At 44.5% G+C, this 21,609-nt stretch overlaps 1 protein-coding gene across 3 annotated transcripts in view; it reads right to left on the bottom strand.

Moving 5' to 3' along the window:
* The window catches only part of col12a1b (collagen, type XII, alpha 1b), a 129,741-nt gene that overhangs the window by 46,744 nt on the left and 61,388 nt on the right, over positions 1–21,609 (bottom strand). For 2 of the 3 annotated variants that reach the window (XM_055232175.1, XM_055232173.1), the window contains exons 26-42: positions 21,209–21,345; positions 18,217–18,346; positions 17,658–17,797; positions 15,867–15,999; positions 15,457–15,474; positions 14,281–14,429; positions 11,655–11,784; positions 10,809–10,948; positions 10,370–10,499; positions 9,851–9,990; positions 9,568–9,697; positions 8,973–9,112; positions 7,420–7,549; positions 7,097–7,236; positions 6,871–7,000; positions 3,486–3,625; positions 2,706–2,835 (exon numbers count right to left, since the gene is read on the bottom strand). In XM_055232175.1, the coding sequence (XP_055088150.1) occupies positions 2,706–2,835; positions 3,486–3,625; positions 6,871–7,000; positions 7,097–7,236; positions 7,420–7,549; positions 8,973–9,112; positions 9,568–9,697; positions 9,851–9,990; positions 10,370–10,499; positions 10,809–10,948; positions 11,655–11,784; positions 14,281–14,429; positions 15,457–15,474; positions 15,867–15,999; positions 17,658–17,797; positions 18,217–18,346; positions 21,209–21,345 (2,187 nt within the window). The remainder of the gene's footprint in view (positions 1–2,705; positions 2,836–3,485; positions 3,626–6,870; positions 7,001–7,096; positions 7,237–7,419; positions 7,550–8,972; positions 9,113–9,567; positions 9,698–9,850; positions 9,991–10,369; positions 10,500–10,808; positions 10,949–11,654; positions 11,785–14,280; positions 14,430–15,456; positions 15,475–15,866; positions 16,000–17,657; positions 17,798–18,216; positions 18,347–21,208; positions 21,346–21,609) is intronic. The other variant, XM_055232174.1, reaches the window with a different exon arrangement.

Below are 21,609 nucleotides of genomic sequence, written 5' to 3'. Positions count from 1 at the left end.
TGTCGAGGCTATGCTAGTGCTAATGCTAACTTCTATTGAAACCTTAAATGTAACATAATAAAATAAAATTTGTTATAAAGACGAAAAGATTATTTTTAAGTATAGATTATTTCAGACAGTGGCTTAATTTAAATATTAAGCACCAAATTAGCATTAGCATTGGCCCCGATAAAGAGAAATGTACCTTTGTGAACACAGAAGTGTCCTCTGGGATTTGTTAAGTGTTTAACATGTTGACATCCACCTGTATCCACCTGCAGCTCCCTGTCCCTAACCCCTAAGTCATATACCCCTGACCTCTAACCCCCTGACCCCTGACCTCTAACCCACCAGCAGCTCCCTGTCCACTGTCTGATTTGTCAGGATTTAGTGATTATAGTGCGACTCAGAAGAACCTCAGACATTGCATTACTGTGTAAGCAGTGTCACAAACTGTCCGTCTGGAGCTTTGTGCACAGAGCTAATTGAGCTAGTGCCAAACGTGCAGAAAGAAGCACTTTGCGCATTTGTGAAGAGAAAGATCTCTGTTTTCTCTCAACTGGATTTAACTCAAGTTTGATTATTCTACTGTTGTGACACTTCGACCAATCAGATTCAAGCATCTGTCATGGCGTTCCACGTTTTTCCGATGACTTTCAGTGAGAGACCAGATGAAAGTGTTGCTACATGTATCAATCTGGTAAGAGCCAGGTTCAGTTTAAGCATCTGATATTTTCTACTAGTAACAAGATCCATTGTCCTGCTGTTTTTCCAAACTCACATGTGCAGATTAACAGCAGACATGTGACCTGCTGTCAAATACTGCACTCAAGTTATTTCAATGATTTTATTGAAGTTTGGTCAAAAACATGTGACTCTAAATCCAGCACAGATTTCACATGTTAAAAAACAAACTCCAGGGGTTTTTCCTCAGAATATTCTCATAAACTTGTAATCATTGAAGTCTCCTGGAAAACTTATCTGTGCTAATACTGTTAAAGCTAATCATTATGGTGTGGTTCAACTTATGAACACATTATATGAACCCTTTTCTTCATGTGGCAAGTTTTACATCAGATGCCCTTCCTTTGTGCATATAAACTGATGACACACTGTTTTCCCTCTTCTATTGCTCCGCCCCTCTCCTCTTCATCCTCTTCTCCCTCCTCCCCTTTCTTCACACAAACAAACGTCCCCAGCCGGAGTTCAAAGTAAAGTCTGACTGCTTTGTATTGGAAGGGAGCATTTGTTTTTGCTGTGGGGCGTCTCAGCCGGGTGGGAATGCTCTGGACTGGATTAAAGTGTGTCTGAGACAAAAACATGTGTACAACACTCTGATACCTAAACAAAACCAGGACTGAACCAGGACTGAACAGGACTAAACCAGGACTTAATCTGGACTGAACCAGGACTAAACCTGGACTGAACCAGGACTGAACCAAGACTGAACCAGGACTGAACCAGGACTGAACCAGGACTTAACCTGGACTGAACCAGGATTAAATTAGGACTAAAACAGGACTGAACCAGGACTGAACCAAGACTGAACCAGGATTTAACCTGGACTGAACCGGGACTGAACCAGGACTGAACTTGGACCGAACCAGGACTAAACCAGGACTAAACCAGGACTAAACCAGGACTAAACCAGGACTAAACCAGGACTAAGCCACGATTAAACCTAGACTGAACCAGGACTGAACCAGGACTAAACCTGGACCAAACCAGGACTAAACCAGGACTGAAACAGGACTGAAACAGGTAAAAAACAGGTCTAAACCGGGACTAAAACAGGACTAAAACAGGACTAAAACAGGACTAAATCAGTACTGAACATGGACCGAACCCGGACTAAACCAGAAATACAACAGGACTGAACCAGGACTAAACCAGGACTAAACCTGGACCGAACCAGGATTAAAATAGGACTAAAACAGGACTAAAACTGGACTGAACCAGGACTAAACCAGGACTAAAACAGGAATAAAACAGAAATAAAACAGGACTAAACCAGGACTGAACCAGGACTAAACTAGGACTAAAACAGGACTGAACCAGGACTGAACCATGACTAAAACAAGGCTAAAACAGGACTGAACCAGGACTACACCAGGAATAAAACAGGACTGAAACAGGACTAAAACAAGGCTAAACCAGGACTGAAACAGGTTTGAACCTGGACCAAACTAGGACTAAACCGCGACCAAAAGAGGACTGAACTAGGACTAAAGCAGGACTAAAGCAGGACTAAACCAGGACTGAACTAGGACCAAACCAGTACTAAGTCAAGACCAGTTTTTGAGACAATCTTCTAACAAATTCTTAAATGATTTTTATAACATGGTGCATAGTTTGTCTTTAGTTCCAGTTTGTTTCTGATTTTACAATTTCATTTTGAAACACTATTGTTTTGATTTGTCTGTAGTGACAGGTCCTGCCCTACTCCTGCTCCTCTTGGATTAAACACATGGGAGCATTGTCAGATAGAGTCATGTTTGTGTTAGGACTCACTGGTCTTGCCCTGCTCCTCTTGAAACAGCTCAACATCATTATAAACATATTCATGAGAAGTTCATTTCTGTCCTGACAGTGGGACTTTTTCAGTATTGATTCCTGTTGAAATGAGTATATAGTTTTGATAGTAGTTTTGGTATCACATTTTGCATACTTTTGACAACCCGAAACATGAGCATTGTCAGATAGCGTCGTATTACAGCAGGACTTACTGGTCTTGCCCTGCTCTTCCTGTCTGATGCCCTCCACGTCGGGATAAACCGGGATCAGGGCCACTTTATAAACGGTGTTGGAGTCCAGCCCCCGGAGGATGGTGGTGGTAGTGCCGCCAGAAACCTCCTCCTATAAAACACGTCACACAAGTCTCATTAGATCCAGATGTGAATTACAAAAACATTTGAAAGAGTTTTACATAATGTAATGTTACTTCTATGGGGTATTAAAGAGGAGGTATTTACTTCTATAGGGTATTAAGGAAGGAGTATTTACTTCTATGGGGTATTAAAGAGGGGGTATTTACTTTTATGTGGTATTAAAGAGGGGGAATTTACTTCTATGGGGTATTAAAGAGCAGGTATTTACTTCTATGGGGTATTAAAGAGGGGGTATTTAGTTTTTTAAGCAAGATCTATGGTTATAACTGGCAGAAAGGGTACGAGAGAGGCTGACGTGAGAAGCTAGGCTAGGCTATGCTAGTGTTAGCGGTGACTGGCAGTTAGTGAGACATACACACTGGTAATCCTATCCTATGCTAAATTATTACATTATTTACATCTTTGATACAGTTTGTGGTTAAATAAATGCTTTTAAAAGAGAACTGGCTCTAGTTTGATGAACAACAAACAAAGCTATAAATCAGCTGTGAGGTTTCAGGTTGGACCCTGAAGTGACATCATCACTCAACAATCCTGTACATTTATAATCTGATATTTGTATAATTATTATGCGTCGGTCAACATGAGTCTGTGCAGTGCATTGTGGGAGCTCCGTACCATCTTCTCGGCTCCTCCCGGCTGTGCGGTGTAGAAGACTTTGTAGCTGCGCACGTTACCAGGAGCCGGGTCCCAGCGCACTGTGAGTGAGGAGATGGTGGGGTCCGTCACCCGCAGGTTCTTCACTCCTCCCATCGGGTCTGCAGGGACACAAGATGGCTGCTGTGACATGTACCCAGTTAAACAAGAGGTGGGCTCACATGACATTCTACAAAGACTACTAACACTCTGCAGTGACATCTAGGAGCTGGGAGTGTTATACATGCATCTCTATGGTGGAATGTTCAGCAGTTACCATGGTGACACAATGCACACACTAGCAAACATTGTCAAAAAAGTTTTAAGATAGTCTGAAAACTCAAGAAAAAATACAAAAAAGATTTAAAGAGCACATTTTCATTTTCCTGTGATCAATCCGAGTGTTCATGATCCTGTTTCAGAGTTTCATTTTACACAGGTGAGAGTGGCTCACTGAAAAACTGTTGGCTAATGCTAATGCTAGCTAGATTGTGACTGTCATGTTATTTGAGAGGGACTTGTTTAATAGCACAAATTAGCTCACCTGCGTTAAAACAAATGTCAGATTTAAGTCTAATAGAGTTTCAGACAGAGTAGAGCCTCCGGTTAGCATCACACCCCCAGTGGAATGTTGATGGCATCAGCTGCAAAGTAGCAATAGTTTAAAGTTGCACTGTGTAACTTTCTTCCGGAGGCGGCAGAGTAGCCAAAAATTGTACTCAAGTAAAAGTAGCATTACTTCAAAATAAAGAGAATGTTCCACAGTACAGCATTAAACGTCTCTGTCTTGCATGTATTGAAAAACATATATCTATGAGTCTCCACAGATCTGAGCAGCAGGTGGTGAACTCTCAATCAGAAAAGTGACACAGTAAAGCTTTAACCTGAGACAGGTGTGAAGTCTCAGGTGGAGTTTCTGTGTAAGTGTCGATACAGATGTGTGTTGTTGGTTCATATCTCTATAATCACTGGACCTTTCCACATTAACCAAAAAACCTGCACAAAGTCCAGCCTCTTCTGTCAGATTAAACAAACAAAAGTCTAATGATTTTTTCATAAGAATGTCAGAAAAGGTCTTTGATACCAAATAACAGAGGTCTGATTACAAACAGATGAACTTTAAACAAAAAGATGAATGCAGGGAGTTTGTGGATAAATAAAAGAAATAATAAGATTTGAATATTTATGGTTTCTGTTTTGACACACATCAGAAACACAAAGACCGTCTCCCATATGGTTTGGTTTTTATTTAAACCATCATAATGTGACTTGGCTGCAGAATTTAGTGAATCCAAAACGTGGAAAAGTAAACGTGGAGCGTACAAACAGAGTTTTAGGAAAAACTGTACCTTAAAACTAAACCAGATGAAACAAAACTCTATGTCGCAGACTGAAGCAGGTTCCAGATGCAGAGACGCAGAACAGTCAGACACAACAGGACTGAAGCATAGAATGTGTCCTGTGTATCGCTCAGGTAGCACCACAGACTGTATATATCTGTGGACAAAGCTAAGCTCCTAGCCACTTTTAAGCTCTATTCACTTTTTATGTAAAACTGTGGCCACTCTCTCTGTAACTGCTGCTGTCAGGCTCGCCATTCTGACCTGTTCATTTTAACCCACTCTACGTGATCCTGAGGTTTTATTTCACTTTTGTCCCTAAATCAAGACATGAACATTAATAACAGACAACAGGTTTGACTGACAGCGTTGCTAAGCGCCCACCTCCCGCCAAACCGGCGGTGTGGATGGGAGGCGTTACCTTCAACAGCCTCGCTCCAGGTTGGCTCTTTGGTTGCTATGATAGTCTCAAGTTCAACATTTGTGAATTTACCTTTTGGATTTTCTATAGGAAAATACAATGTAATCAATAGAAAGTACAATGTAATCAACAGGAAAAAAATGCCATTTCTCTCCATTTGTAAGTATCAAATAATCACTTTAGAATCTGAAAAATAGATGTCATTTTATTTGAAGTGAGTCTGATCCAAAGTGTGTATCAGTGAGAAATGTGAGTGTGTCTGTAGCTCCCTGTGGTTTACCTCTTCTTTGCTTTTATTCTGGTCATTTGAGTTTCTTGTTTTAGAGTCAGATACAAGCAAAATATTTATCAGAGCTGTCGACTTTTATATTTGTTCTTAAACTGTAGCAGCTCTGTCACATTTTAGATTTATATACCTTACCCACTCACTAACAAATTTATAAAGGCTGTGATGTCATCTGCATAACCTCTATGAGAAGGTAAGATGTACATCACTAACCTACTAATAGAAATGTAGAAAAATTGAAAAGTCATAGTTGTTGTATCAGCAGCAGCAACAGCACTAATTGTCGAAGTAGTATTAGTAGTTACACTAGTAATAGTAGAGTACTGTGTTGAAATTGAAAATTGTATCTCAGATAACATGTCTGACCTGCGGGGTGCCCCAGGGACCCCTCTTGTTCAATGTGACCAGTTAATACGCAGCAATAATGTTTCCGACCACAACTCTGCAGATGACACTCAGATCTATGTCTCACTGCAGCAGGTGAATATGGACCAGTGGATTCACTCTGCCACTGCATCCAACAGATCAGTGTGTGGATGCAAAACAACTTTCTCCAGCTAAACTCACAAGATTCAAGTCATAGTCTTTGGCCACAGAAACATAGAGAAAGTGTCAGCAGTCACCTCCAGTCTCTCTCTCTAAGACCTTTAAATCAGACTAGAAATCAAGGGGTTATAATGGACTCAGATTTGAACCTTAACAGCCACATCAAATCAATAACATCTGCAGCTTTTTATCATCTAAAAACATTGCAAAAATTAAAGGTTTACTATCAAAACCAGACTTAGAAAGACTTATCCCTGCATTTGTCTCCAGTAGGTTAGACTACTGTAACATGCTGCTCACTGGCCTCTCCAAACAAGCTTTAAGACAGCTGCAGTACATCCAGAATGCTGCTGCTCGGGTCCTGACTAGAACCAGGAAGTACTGGTTCTAGTCAGCGTCCTGTGCTCACGTCTCTGCACTGGCTCCTGTAGCTCAGAGAATAGACTTTAAAGCAGCTCTGTGTGAACAAGTCTCTCCATGGACCAGCTGCAAAGTACATCTCCCACATGTTAGAGCCACATGAAACATCTCACACTCTGAGGACTTTAGGGAATCAGTGTTTCAGTTTTATGCAGCTAAAACCTGGAACAATCTTCCTGAAGCTGTGCGACAGGCCTCTACTTTGACAATGTTTACATCCTGGCTCAAATGGTTCTGTTGAGCTGTGCATATGACTGAAAGGGTTTTATTCTGCACTCTTCTCTTTTAATGTTCATTTTAAGATGATTATTTATGTTTTTATTTGTTATATTGTGATTTTAATGTAGTACTCACTGGTCTTGCCATTCTTGGACATGGGTTTGCCCTCCATCTCATGGTACACAGGTACTACAGTCACTGTGTACTCTGTGTTTGCCTCCAGGTTCCTCAGGACTGTGGTCGTCGTGGAGCCAGAGACCTGGTCCTGAAAGAGAGAGACGGGGAGGACATCTGACACAAGCTCACAAGGAGGGCTTCTGATATAAGCTCAAACAGGAGGATGGCAGGACATGTGACTCACCACGTCCTGGTCTCCTCCGGCTGCTGGGACCCAAATGACGATGTATTCTCGGACGTTTCCTTCGGCTGGGTCCCAGCGCACGTTTAACGTCGAGGTCGTCGGGTCTGTGACCTGAAGGTTACGCACGAATCCCAGAGGTCCTGAACAACAAGAACAGGATTTAACCAGGATGGAAGCAGGACGGAACCATGACCACTAGACGATCTCGCAGGGGGACAGAGGGAGAGTGTCTTATCCAGGTCTGATTGTAGATCCTTGGTCGATACTCACTGGTCTTGGTCTGGTCTCTGGTCTAACCCTGTCTTATACTGCAGTATACTCACGTGTCTTCCCAGTGTCCCTGAGACTGGGTCCGTCTCCCTCGGCATACACTGGGACCACGGTCACTCTGTACTCTGTGTCGGGCAGAAGCTTCTCCAAAACGGTCTGTGTGGTGCTCTCAGATACCTGCTCCTGAAGAACAAGACAGAGAACATGTGAGATACATGTGAGATACATGTGAGATACATGTGAGATACATGTGAGATACATGTGAGACACCTTTCATCTGTGTTTTTTCTTGACCTGTGCAAAGCATCTTTTAGTGTCTTAAAAAGTGCTCTGCAACCCTTTTATCATCATCATCATCATCATCATCATCATTATTATTATTATTGTTATTATTATAGTCAGTCATATTAGTCAGTGTCAGGATTGGGGTTTTTGTGTGTTCTATGCTCCTCCCTTCTGTGTCTTGCCTGGAGCTGGGCGTAGATTCGGGCATCACCCACGACACACCTGCGTCTGCAATCAAGCCTCAGCCTCTGGAGAACAAATGGGCTGAGGATTGTTACAGAGGCTGCCAGATCGTCTAGTCATCTTCCTGCATTTCTATAAGTCATCCTTCTTGTCATCCTCCAGTTTATTCGTCCGTGTATCCCCCGTGGTACTGTTCAGCTTGGCTTAGTCTTGTTTTTGCATGTATGATCCCGACACTCAATTGGTTATTTTTCATTCCTCGCCAAATCCCGCTCCTTAGAACTACTCAGCACCTCTGCCTCCGACCCAGCTCTTCACGACCGGTATGAACACTCCAGTCTCTGACCCCGCTACTCAAGACCTACTCGAAGACTACAGCATACGACACGGCTCTCAGCTGTCTGCTCTGTCAACCTTCGTTTACATTTCCATGTCTGTAAATAAACTTTGTTCAAACCCCCCCCCCCCCCAAGTCTGAATCTTTGGTCTCCCCAGACAGTACGACAATCAGTCACACATCAGTCACATGTCAGACACACAGGAAACATGCCTATGTGAATAGAGTTCTTCCCATCATAAATCTGGAATGGCGCGGGTCGATATCGTTCAGGAGGAGGAGGGACTCTCAGTGACAGGCCTAAGCTTCAGCCATGTTGTTTACATCAGTTCATTCAGCTGGAACGTTCTGAAGTCGGGGCTCGTAATGTCAGTGTGAAATAACCCGGAGTGTTTTGGACAGATGCCAGACACATAAGCTAACATAAGCTAACATAAGCTAACATATTTGCTCTGTGTTGAGAGCTTTATGGACAAAATGTGTTGACATGTTTTCATCTTTCAGAACCATGTGATGATTTATTACACATAAAACTATTCAGATGAGACAGAGGTGACAGAGCTGTGTTTTTGTGAATGGGAAGGAAAACCAGGATAATCCTGTGTTTGTACAGACTCAGCCACGCTCCATTTAACCTCACACACATGTGCAGGTGAAATGTACCTGTCCACACACACACACATGTACAGGTCAAGTGTCTCTGTACTCACACACACACACACACACCCACACACACACACACACCCCCACACGTCATCACACACACTCACACATGTCCAGGTGCAGTTTCTCATGTCTCACCACTATCTCCAGTCCTCCGTTGGCTGGGACATAGATGACCTTGTATCCTTGGACGTTGCCGTCTGCTGGACTCCAGGTCACAGTGAGCGTGGTGATGGTCGGGTTGGACACCTTCATGTTGTCCACTCCTCCCAAAGGCACTGTGGAGCACACGAGGCACATGGGATTACACACACACATTCAAACAAATGTGCGGCCATCTTCTGACTGTAGGAAGAACAAAACTTGAATCGAAAATTCAAAAGAAATAAAGTATTGTGCTTTGTTGTGTGGCTGTGTTGTGTATTGTGCGTTGTGTATTGTGCATTGTTGTGAGTGTGTTGTTGTATTGTGCATTATTGTGTGGGTGTGTTGTGTATTGTGCATTGTTGTGAGTGTCTTGTTGTATTGTGAGTTGTTGTGTGGGGGTGTTGTGTATTGCGCATTGTTGTGTGTGCGTGTTGTTGTATTGTGTGTTGTTGCGTGTGTGTCGTAATATTGTGCATTATTGTGTGTGTATTGTATATTGTGTGTTGCTGTGTGTGTATTGTATATTGTGTGTTGTTGTGTGTGTGTTGTATATTGTGCTTTGCTGTGTGTGTGTTGTGTTACTCACAAGTTTTTCCGTCCTCACTCTGCCTCCTTCCCTCTCGAGCCGGATACACTGGGAGCACGGACACAGTGTACAGAGTGTCCGGCTGGAGATTCCTCAGGACAGTGGAGGTGGAGGAGGCTGGAAGCTGCTCCTGAAAGAACCAGAAAGGAGAGGATCAGAGGAGCAGAGCAGAGGGTCAGAGGAGCAGAGGAGAGGGTCAGAGGAGCAGAGTAGAGGGTCAGAGGAGCAGAGTAGAGGGTCAGAGGAGCAGATGATGCAGAGGATACTGTATGTGTATATTTACCATCTCTTCATTCCCTCCGGCCGCTGGGACGTAGAAGATCTTGTAGAGCCGAACAGCTCCGTCTGCAGGCTCCCAGTCCACGTTCAGAGACGTCATGGTGGGGTTGGTCACACGCAGGTTCTTTACTCCCCCCAGAGGCCCTGACACCACACAACACTCTGAGCAAATCACTCCCCTCAGAGGCTCTGACACCTCACGACACTCAGAGCAAATCACTCCCCTCAGAGGCCCTGACACCTCACGACACTCAGAGCAAATCACTCCCCCCAGAGGCCCTGACACCACACAACACTCTGAGCAAATCACTCTCACTCCCCCCAGAGGCCCTGACACCACACAACACTCTGAGCAAATCACTCCCCTGACACCACACAACACTCTAAGCCAGTCATAACAGTCACATTCCAGTGTCACAGTCCTAATTACAAACCACTCTCTGATATTAAGGGACCTTATTAAACTCAGATGTGTGTTGTTGTTGTAGTTATATTTCTGTTCTTACTTTGTGTGTATTCTTACGTGTTTTGCCACTTTCAGACATAACTCGTCCCTCTCCGTCGGCGTAGATGGGCAGCAGAGACACTGTGTACAGAGTGTCCGGGGTCAGGCCTCGCAGGATGGTGGAGGTGGTGCCCGCGGAGACTTGCTCCTGAAAGACACAACAGAAACCACATTTATGACCTGAAACATACTACACACAGAACTATCACAAAATACAGAGGAGAGAAGAGAGAGAGAAAAAGAGGACAAGAGGAGGGAGAGAAGAGAGGAGGGAGAGACAAGAGAGGTGGGGGAGAAGAGAGGGGGGAGAGAAGTGGAACAGGTGAGCGAGAGAAGAGGTAGAGAGGAGGGAGAGAGGAGGTACAGAAGACGGAGAGATGAGGGAGAGAAGAGGTACACCACACACTCACACCTCCCTCACACACATGATACATGTATGTTCTGTGTGTGTCCTGACCATGCTCTCAGTGCCCCCTGCTGCTGGCACATAGATGACGCGGTACTCTCTGACCCGCCCCTCGGCTGGCTCCCAGCGCACATTCAGTGTTGTCATGGTGGGGTTCAGCACCTGCAGGTTCCTCACACCCCCTAGAGGCTCTGGAGAGAACAGCGACACAAACAGGATTTAGGCTTTAACAGGAACATTCACAGCTTCGGAGGAGCAATATTAAAGAGAGAGAGAGGGGCAGGTTACAGTGACAGGGCCTGTTACAGTGACAGGGCCTGTTACGGTGACAAGGGCCTGTTACGGTGACAAGGGCCTGTTACGGTGACAGGGCCTGTTACGGTGACAGGGCCTGTTACAGTGACAAGGTCCTGTTACAGTGACAAAGGTATGTTACAGTGACAGGGCCTGTTACAGTGACAAGGGCCTGTTACAGTGACGGGGCCTGTTACAGTGACAAGGCCTGTTACAGTGATGGGACTTGCTACAGTGGCAGGGTCTGTTACTGTGACGGGGCCTGTTACAGTGGCAGGGTCTGTTACAGTGATGAGGCCTGTTACAGTGATGGGGGCCTGTTACAGTGGCAGGGTCTGTTACAGTGACAGGGTCTGTTACAGTGACAGGGCCTGTTACAGTGGCAGGGTCTGTTACAGTGACGAGGCCTGTTACAGTGATAGGGCCTGTTACAGTGGCAGGGTCTGTTACAGTGACGGGGCTTGTTACAGTGACGGGGCCTGTTACAGTGACGGGGTCTGTTACAGTGATGGGGCCTATGTGACCTGTCACACAGGAGACACCAGACACTTGAGGTGACTTTATGAGGACAGCACATTGTATATTGTAGAGGGAGGTACTTACTTGTCTTGCCCTGGGTGCTTATGTCTGCACTCACAGCAGAGGGAAACACAGCAGCAACACTCACAGAGTACTCTGTGTCAGGACGCAGCTTCTGGAGAACAGCAGTGTTCTTCTTAGGCCCAACCTGAACCTGCACAGCAGACCAGAAAAGAGAGAAATGGTCAGATTTACATTTTATCACCAGATAAATATGCATGCATGTTTAATGTAGTGTTGTCATGATACTATAACTTCAAAAACTCAATACCATGATAACAATAAAAAAACACTCTTTCTTTAGACAATATACTGTGATTTTCCACATTAAATGTTGTACTTTGTGTTCTATTCCATGTGTGTTATATGTGTGTAATCCTCAGTGTGCAGTAGGTTCATAGCGGTCCATGGGTGTATACTAGTCTATGTGTCTTATACTTGTGAAACATACAGAGACACATCATTATAAACATATTCAGGAAAGGTTCATTTCTATCTTGTCAGTGGGACTTTTGCAGTATTGATACCTGCTCAGATGAGGATCTAGTTTCAATACTAGTTTTAGTAATGATCAGATTTTTGATACTTTTGACAACTCTAGATTATGGTGCATGTTTTCAGATAATGGGAGAACATGCAAACCGCATGCACCGTGGAATGGAAGCTGGGACCTTACAGTTAGGCGGAGGGTTAACCACTCTGCCACAGTGTTAGCATGAATTATGTAAAGTGTTTGAACTGTATTTACGGTGGAGAGACTAAAGGCGACCTAGACTATGACCAAAAAGACTCAAGTTCAGATCTGAGCCAAGTATCTGTGCATTAAAGATGTTATTAAGAGGAAGAGAGAAAGAGAGAGGAGGGTGAAAAGAGAGAGGAGGCAGAGACAGAGGGAGGGAGAAGAGGGACAGATGGAGAAAGGAGGGAGGGAAAGAGATGAGGATGAAGGAGGGTAATGTGGTGAGCGATCAGGACAATTAAATAAGCTCACAGTGATCAAAGGAGCCATAAATGTTTCACAGTAAAAGAGGAGGAGAGATACAGAGAGAACAGAGGAGGAGGAGAGAGAAGGAGGAGAGAAGAACAGACACATCTGGAGAAGTATAGCATGGCTCCTGATCTGAAACATCTGTTTTACAATCAGATACAGAGAGAGAGAGGAGGAGAAACAGAGGGGGAGTAGAAAGAGGAGGAACAGAGGAGGAGTAGAGAGAGGAGGAACAGATGAGGAACAGAGGAGGAGGATAGAGAGAGAAAGGAGGAGAGAGGAGGAACAGAGGAGAAGGAGGAGGAGAGAGAGGAGGAGGAGGAGAGGAGGAGGAACAGGAGAGAGAGAGGAGGAACAGGAGAGAGAGAGGAGGAACAGGAGAGAGAGAGGAGAGCTGAGGAATAGAGGAGGAGGAGAGAGAGAGATGAGGAACGGAGGAGGAGAGAGGAGGAACAGAGGAGGAGGAGGAGAGATGAGGAACAGAGGAGGAGAGAGAGGAGGAACAGGGGAGGAGGAGAGAGAGGAGGAACAGAGGAGGAGGGTGGGGACACACAGTTTGAATGTGAGTGGCCTCACACATGAACATGTCTGTAACATGATGTTCCTGTGTTTGTTCCATGTGGCTGTGAGGAGCTCACACTGCAGTGACACAGTCCAGAGCAGAGACTCTATAAACAAGAGGACTGAGTGTGACATCACCACAGCGTTCAGCTCCACATGAAGCTCACAGAGGCTAGCAGTTATAGCAGCTAATCTGGAGCCAAGATCTATATTTGGAATTCCAACTCCAAGTATCATAGCAACCAAAGGGCCAATCAGGAGCAAGGCTGCTGAAGGTAACGCGCTGTTTTGGCAGGAAGCCTGCTTGGTCTGTTAGTCTATGTGTCTTATATTTGTCATATCTTTAACTTATCTTAATTTATAGACAAAATAGTGAACTAAAAATCCCAGGATCATGTAGAGCAGGTTAAAACAAACCTTTTAAGACCCAAAAGTGTCTGGCAGCAACAGTTACAGAGAGAGAGAATTTTTCAATGTTTTCCCCACACACACACACACACTGTGTGTTCAGTCCACACTGTATAGCTGGTTAGCTATGTCTCTGGACATAGCTAGCCACCGCATTCCTGTTGGGAATTGAGCATGGACGCTCTTCCGGCTCCATTGAGTCTGGCTCTAATTCACTTTACATTGTAAAGCTTTGGCCACTCTCTCTGTAACTGCTGCTGTAAGACTTGTCATTTTGGTCTTAAATGTTCGTATTAACCCGCTCTACATGATCTTGTTTTTTATTTCACTATTTTGTATATAAATCAAGATATGAGCATTACTAACAGACCAATCACCAATCGGGGTCATTCCTGCTAGTGTTAGCAACAGGTTTGACTGACAGTGGGCAGGAAAGGGGCATTATCTTCAACAGCCTCTGGATTGGCTCTTTGGTGCTTGGAATTCCAAATATGGAACTGGGCTCCAGATGAGCCCCTATAACTGCTGCCTCAACGAGTGTCATGTGACTGCAGCTGAACACTGTGGTGGCGTCACACTCCCTCAGTCACTGCCTTATACGGTCTGTGGTCCAGACACACACAGTGTTGGTGGTCAGATGCACACTGGTGTGTAGATGAATGCATGTGCGTGTCTATACACTGGAGCACTCACACTCTGGGCCTCCTCTCCATCCAGGGGGACCACAGGGATGTACGTGACCCGATAGTGGAGAGGCTTTCCTGGGGCGTGATCCCAGCGAGCGGTCAGCGTGGACGTGGTGGAGTTCACAATCTTCAGGTTCTGAGGAGGCTGAGCCGGTACTGGACATGAGAGAGGGAGGATGAGAACGATATGTAAGAAGAGGGACAGTAGAGGGGGAGAGAGAAGTTAGAATGCAAAATGCAAAAAGGGAGAGGGAGAGATAGAGAGAGGAGAGAGAGGAAGGAGCGGGGGGATAGAAGAGTAGGAAAGAGGGAAAGAGAGGAGAGAGCGGCAGGACAGATGAAAAGATGAGGCTGAACACAGATTGTCCATGACAAGACAGGAGTTAGAACAAAGAGAGAGAGAGGGGCAGATGGATGGATGAATGAATGATGGATGTTATGAGATTCAAAAGAGGGAGGGAGAATGGGTAGAACAAGATTGAGAGACAGGTGGAGGTGTCTGAAGCAGATGTAGGAGGAGGTGGGGGGCATAAGGGGGTGAGGGGGAGTATGGGATACAGGGGTGGAGGAGGATAAGGGGGGTGAGTGGGGAGAATGGGGCGCAGGGGGGATAAGGCGGGTGAGGGAGAGTATGGGACACAGGGGGAGGATAAGGGGGTGAGGGGGGAGTATGGGGTGCAGGGGGGATAAGGCAGGTGAGGGAGAGTATGGGACACGGAGGGGGGGATAAGGGGGTGAGGGGGAGTATGGGACATGGGGGGGGTAAGGGGGTGAGGGGGAGTATGGGACAAGGGGGGGGTAAGGGGGTGAGGGGGAGTATGGGACATGGGGATGGTTGATCCTGTGAAGATGATGTTTTTAAATGAATGAATTAATTTATTATGAATGAATGAGACACTCCTCTGAGGAGGGCTGGGGGACACTGTCAGAAACTGCTGAGATTTGATTAAATGTTTTACAAACCACCAAAAAAACATATTTTTTTGCTCAGATTGCATGGAATCAAACCATCAATCCTCTAGTTATGGGTCAACTGCTCTACCCCCTGAGCCACTGTGGTTCTATTGAAAGTGTCCAGCCTCCCTCAGAGTCACATGCAGCACATTAGACATGATCTGATGATGAACACATGAATATGCGCATGATGATGATGATGATGATGGTGATGAATTTAAAGACCTACCCACTGGAGCCGTCAGCACTGCAGAGAGTCAGAGAGCTGAGTTACTCATTACACGTCACACACAGAACGTTACAGCTGTAAGTGTCTATTTCATTTCACCATCGTACTTTTCTTTTAATTTGTACCAAACCTCCAAAGCCAAGTCCAAGTCTACGAAAGTGTTTCCTGACGATGACTTCACGGTTAAAATGTGATCCAAGGGTGTGTGGACAGGTGAATGTGTTGGACAGGGGAAGGTCAGGTGTCTTGTAAAATGTTATATGTACAGATGAACCGCCAGGAGCATAGACGGGTGTATGACAGGTGAACAGACAGGTGTGCACGCTGCTCTACAGGTGGTTCAGGTGTGGTTCAGGTGTGTGTTGTGTTCTAGGTTACTTGTGCAGGTGTAATGACAGGTGCAGACTTACAGGTGCGTTCGCTGCCCAACAGGTCCTCACTCTCGGACTCGTCGGGGTAAATGGCCGTCACAGTCACTGAGTATTCTGTGTCTGGGTCCAAGTCAGGAAGAACATGAGTAGTCTCATCTGGGCCCAGGATCTCCTACAAGAGACAATATAAGGAATCAAACCAGGACTAAACCAGGACTAAAGTAGGACTAAAGCAGGATGGAACCAGGACTAAAGCAGGATGGAACCAGGACTAAATCAGGACTAAACCAGGACTAAACTAGGACTAAACCAGGACTAAACTAGGAATAAACCAGGAATAAACCAGGAATAAACCAGGAATAAACCAGGACTAAAGCAGGGCTAAACCAGGATTAAACCAGGACTGAACCAGAACTGAACCAGGACTAAACCTGGACTAAACCAGCACAAAAAGCAGGACTAATGCAAGGCTAAAGCAGGACAAAAGCAGCACTAAAGGAGGCCTAATGAAGGACTAAACCAGGACTAAAGCAGGACTAAACCAGGACTAAACCAGGACTGAAGCAGGACTAAACCCGAGCCAAAACAGAACCAAAACCAGGACTAAATCGTGATCTAACCAAGACTAAGATAACTATGACTGAACCAAAACTGTGTAATGTAACCTAAACCTGGATTACATCAGGACTACATCAGACAAGATTGAAACATGAACTGATCAGATAATGAATATTAAATAAACAAAATGATGACATAAATAAACAAAACACAACATTTGGTCTGAGTTTGTGGCTCTGTGGATCCTTCACTAAAGCTCTGCCTTGTGTAAAACTCTTCTACCAAACCAGAGACATCTGATCATTCACAAACACACTTTCTGTGATTAAAAACATGTTCTGTTATGACTTCAGTGTGTGGAGAGAGGACAGAGCCAAGACCGAGACAAAGGACCAGGGATCTGACCAGGACTGAAACAGGACTAAACAAAGACTAAACAAGGAATAAACCAGGACTAAACAAAGACTAAACCAGGACTAAACCAAGACTAAACCAGGACTAAACCAAGACTAAACCAGGACTAAACCAGGACTAAACCAGGACAAAAACAGGACTAAATCAGGACGAAAAGAGGACTAAACCAGGATTACATAAAGAATAAGCCAGAACTAAACCAGGACAAAACAAGGAGTAAACCAAGGCCAGACCAGGACCAGACTGGGACAAAATCAGGACCAGACTGAGACTAAATCAGGACCAGACCTGGACTAAACCAGGACCAGACCAGGACCAGAAGGGGTTTGGAGGAGGAGGATGTTTGTATGTGAGACCCAGGGGTGGTGCATTGTGGGTCTGGTGGAACAATAGGAGGATTATGTGGTATGAAAAGATCGTATGAAATGGAGCGGTATAAAACTGAAAACACAAGAGTGATGTTTTATTGTTGTTTTATTGGAGATTTGAAAATGACATTTTAATGAAGTGTCACATTGCTCAGAGGCACTCCCACTTTAGAACTATAATATAAGTCTAATCCACTTTGAGTCTGGACCTCCCATGATCCTGGTCTGGGACTCATTCACAAAACATCCAAAATATGAAATGCTACTGCCTTTCCTCACACAACCAGGATTGAACCAGGTCTAAGCCAGGACTAAACTAGGACCGAACCGGGACTTAACCAGGACTGAACCAGAACTAAGCCAAGACTGAACCAGGACTGAATGAGGAATGAACCAGGAATAAACCAGGACTGAAAATGGACAAACCAGGTCTAAGCCAGGACTAAACGAGGACAGAACGAGGACGGAACCAGCAGAAATGAGTTCTTACGAATTTGAGCTTGGTCTCTCCTCTCTTGGCCCAGCCCAGCCTGTAGAGGGCGACGTCCGGAGCCCCGTGTTGCCAGGTCGCTCTGAAGGAAGTCTGGGTCACCTCCGAGAAACGAAGATTCTTAGGAGCAGGAACCACGTCTGAAAATAAAATATCATATAAGAACGAAATAAAATATCATATAAGAACGAACAGAGGAGAAGAGTTGGAGAAACAGAGTCAGAGGAGCAGAGCTAGAGGAGCAGAGCTAGAGGAGCAGAGACAGAAAACCAGAGTCAGAGGAGCAGAGTCAGAAGAACAGAGTCAGAGGAGCAGAGCTAGAGGAGCAGAGACAGAAAACCAGAGTCAGAGGAGCAGAGTCAGAAGAGCAGAATCAGAGGAGCAGAGCTAGAGGAGCAGAGCTAGAGGAGCAGAGACAGAAGAGCAGAGTCAGAGGAGCAGAGTCAGAAGAGCAGAGTCAGAGGAGCAGAGCTAGAGGAGCAGAGACAGAAGAGCAGAATCAGACGAGCAGATTCAGAGGAGCAGATAGAAGCAGACAGGAGCAGTTTCAGAGTCTGACCTGTGGTGGCGCTGTTGAGCATGGGTACAGTGGGGCCCTGGTCATAGATGGGGGTCACTGCGACATCGTACTCAGTCTGAGAGCGCAGACTGGTCAGGACAGTCGTGGTTACACCTCCATCAACCTCCAACTGTAGAAAGAAAGAGGCAGGAAGTGTCAGGTCCAACGGCACATCAGCAGCATGTAAAGGATGTAACAGCACTCAATAATATCGAATATCAAAAATCAGATACTAATCAATGTTGAAAATCACATTCTATAGTCTAAAGAAATAAGGTTTTTATTATTATCATGGTTTTGAAGTTGCTAATTGGAAATTGAGTATCAACTATATTTCTTAGTATCAAAATCAAGTTTGAAATTTTAGTATCGTGACAACACTAGTCGGCCGAGGAAGTGTCAGGCCCATAGTATCCCACAGGATGCCACAGTACTCATTCCATCCCCGTGTATTTGAGCAAAATGTGTCCTGCTCCAGCACAGATATATTGTGCAAGCAGCTCTTGAGGTCAGAATAAGTTCACTGTGTTCTGTCTGCAGCTGATTATGGGAAAAACACAACTTTTTTGCATTTCTTAAACCTGTTGCAGCACAGACTTTTCTTTAGTCGTTTTGCATTTGTTAAACCTGCTGCTGCAGTCTTTTCTTTAGTCTTTTTTGCATTTCTTAAACCTGTTGCTGCACAGACTTTTCTTTAGTCTTTTTGCATTTGTTAAACCTGCTGTTGCAGTTTTCTTTAATATTTTTTGCATTTGTTAAACCCGCTGCTGCAGTCTTTTCTTTAGTCTTTTTGCATTTGTTAAACCTGCTACTGCACTTTTTTTTTAGGCTTTTTGTATTTGTTAAACCCGCTGCTGCACAGACTTTTTTTTAGTCTTTTTGCATTTGTTAAACCTGCTGCTGCAGTTTTCTTTAATATTTTTTGCATTTGTTAAACCTGCTGCTGCAGTCTTTTCTTTAGTCTTTTTGCATTTGTTAAACCTGCTGCTGCACTTTTTTTTAGTCTTTTTGCATTTGTTAAACCCGCTGCTGCACAGACTTTTCTTTAGTCTTTTTGCATTTGTTAAACCTGCTGCTGCACAGACTTTTCTTTAGTCTTTTTGCATTTGTTAAACCCGCTGCTGCACAGACTTTTCTTTAGTCTTTTTGCATTTGTTAAACCTGCTGCTGCACAGACTTTTCTTTAGTCTTTTTGCATTTGTTAAACCTGCTGCTGCACTTTTTTTTTTTAGGCTTTTTGCATTTGTTAAACCTGCTGCTGCACAGACTTTTACTTACAAACCTAGTTTGTGTTTTTCCTTATTGCTGTTGTCAGAGCTGTTCCTCTGACAGGTGAATAAATCCTGATCTTATCTGGGCTTAAACCATCTGAGCGACAGCCAGCTTCTCTGCTTTTCACTCAAACTCTCCATCTCTCATCTTTCCTTTCTTCTCCTCTTTCTCATTTTTATCTCCCTCTCTTCTTTCTCCTAACCTTCTCTCTCCACTTTCTCCTCGTCGTTCTCTCTCCCTCTTCTTCTTCTCTCCCTCTCCTCTTTTTGCTCTCTGTCTCAGGCTCTGTCTCTGAGTTATGATCTGGACCGAAACACAGCTCTTCTTAAAAACTCAACACACAGAAGCACCCCCTCTTTTCATTCCTAATCTCTCCCCCTCTCCTCTATCTCTCTCTCCCACTCTTTCTCTCCTCACTCTCTCAGTGTAAAAGGTCAGATCAGACTTATTTATGCAGTAGATTCTGAGTAGATGGAAAATGCAGCGTCTTCAGACAGTTACGCACCAAGTTACGCAAAAACAATGACTTTAAACCAGACAGGAATTTACTGAAAAGGGAGGGAGGAGGGACACGAAGGGAGAGGGGGAGGGAGAGAGGGAGGGAGGGAGAGGGGGAAAGGGCAGGGCCGGCCCTAGCTTTCAAGGTGGCCTAAGCTGAATTTTTCTGTAGGGCCCCCGGCAGCGGATGAACCTGGCTCAGCTACTGGTGATTCACATTTGACAACATCCTCACTCTGCTCTCATCACCTCCATCAGTTTTATCTGTGTTTATATGACCAACATCAGACTGAAAACACCAGAATGCCACAACAACTATAACCACAAGAACAGTACACAAACATGTAAGGGGATCTGGGGGCAGTCTCCCAGAAGATTTTTTTCCTGTTTTTTGATGGATTGTAATGTGTTCCAGTTGGCTACAGGGGGCTTACATTTTCATGTAAAATGCACAAGTGGCAAAAGCCAAAAGTTGTACTGAAGTAATAGTACACTAACATTGGCTACTCACGTAGAAGTACAAAGTAGTACCAAAGCCTTTACACAAGTAAGAGTAAAAGTATGGTGTCAGTACCATCCACTATAAACCTCTGACAAAACATGACTGTGGCCATTATATTATGGCCACAGTCAGCAGTTGTGTAACAGTGTAAATGTTAAATGTAAACAGACAATTCCTATAAATGTGCGTATGAATGAGCCTATACAATCCACATTCATGAGTCACCCAGCAGATGTGACAGTGGTTTATCAGCATTTGATAACAGGAGCAACCTGTGGGAGCCGAAACATCACAGGAGCCGAAACAACAACAAAAACCCAAACATGACAGGAGCTGAAACAATAACAAAAGCTGTGTGGAAGCTTCTTGTTCAGTTTGTTTTAATTAATCTTACCTGTGACACAGGGGGCTGCACACATATGTTTCAGAGCTGCTTTATGAAGGAGGCCCCTGGTCTTGAGTCTACTTCAGATCTAACCCTCTATTCTGAAGGTTTGGGGGTTTAGGGGTTTAGGGCAGTCTGTACCTCTTTCAGATCCCTGACTGAAACCAGGTTTAAACGTCCATCTTTGACCCTCCTTTGGTCTATAGTCTGTACTCATTTGGTATGAAGGTTAGAGTTTAGGGTTTAGTGTAGCCTGTATCTCGTTTAAATCCCCCTTCTTGGGTCTGAGGGTTTAGGGTTTATAGTTTTGGTTCAGGGTTTAGTGTAGCCTGTACCTCTTTTAGATCCCCGTCCTCGGGTCTGTAGGTGATGAGGTATTTTCGGACGGGGGCTGGAGCTGCATCCCAGTCAAGCCTCATGGAGCTGTGAGTGACGTCTGTGATCCTCAGGGCTCCAGCAGGGGGCAGCGGCACTGCACACACAGGCATTAGTCACAGTTATCTAACCATCTACCCTTTTCTCCGTCTCCTTTCAAACATTTTTCTTTGAGTTTTGTCTGTGCACAATGGTATTAATATCAGTTAAATCTGGTCTCTAGAACAGTCATCGTGGCCTTTTCCAGTTGTGTCTACACATAAAAACAATCATGTAGTTTTATCTATACATTTGATTTTACTGTTGTTTTGCATTTTATTCAATCCAATTCAAGTTTATTTATGTAACACTGACCAAATTG

Source organism: Periophthalmus magnuspinnatus, chromosome 24, assembly GCF_009829125.3.
Source record: "Periophthalmus magnuspinnatus isolate fPerMag1 chromosome 24, fPerMag1.2.pri, whole genome shotgun sequence".
In the NCBI taxonomy this organism is placed as follows: Eukaryota; Metazoa; Chordata; class Actinopteri; order Gobiiformes; family Gobiidae; genus Periophthalmus; species Periophthalmus magnuspinnatus.
Note: the sequence above shows the minus strand (reverse complement) of the source record. Positions and strands in the feature narration are given on the sequence as shown.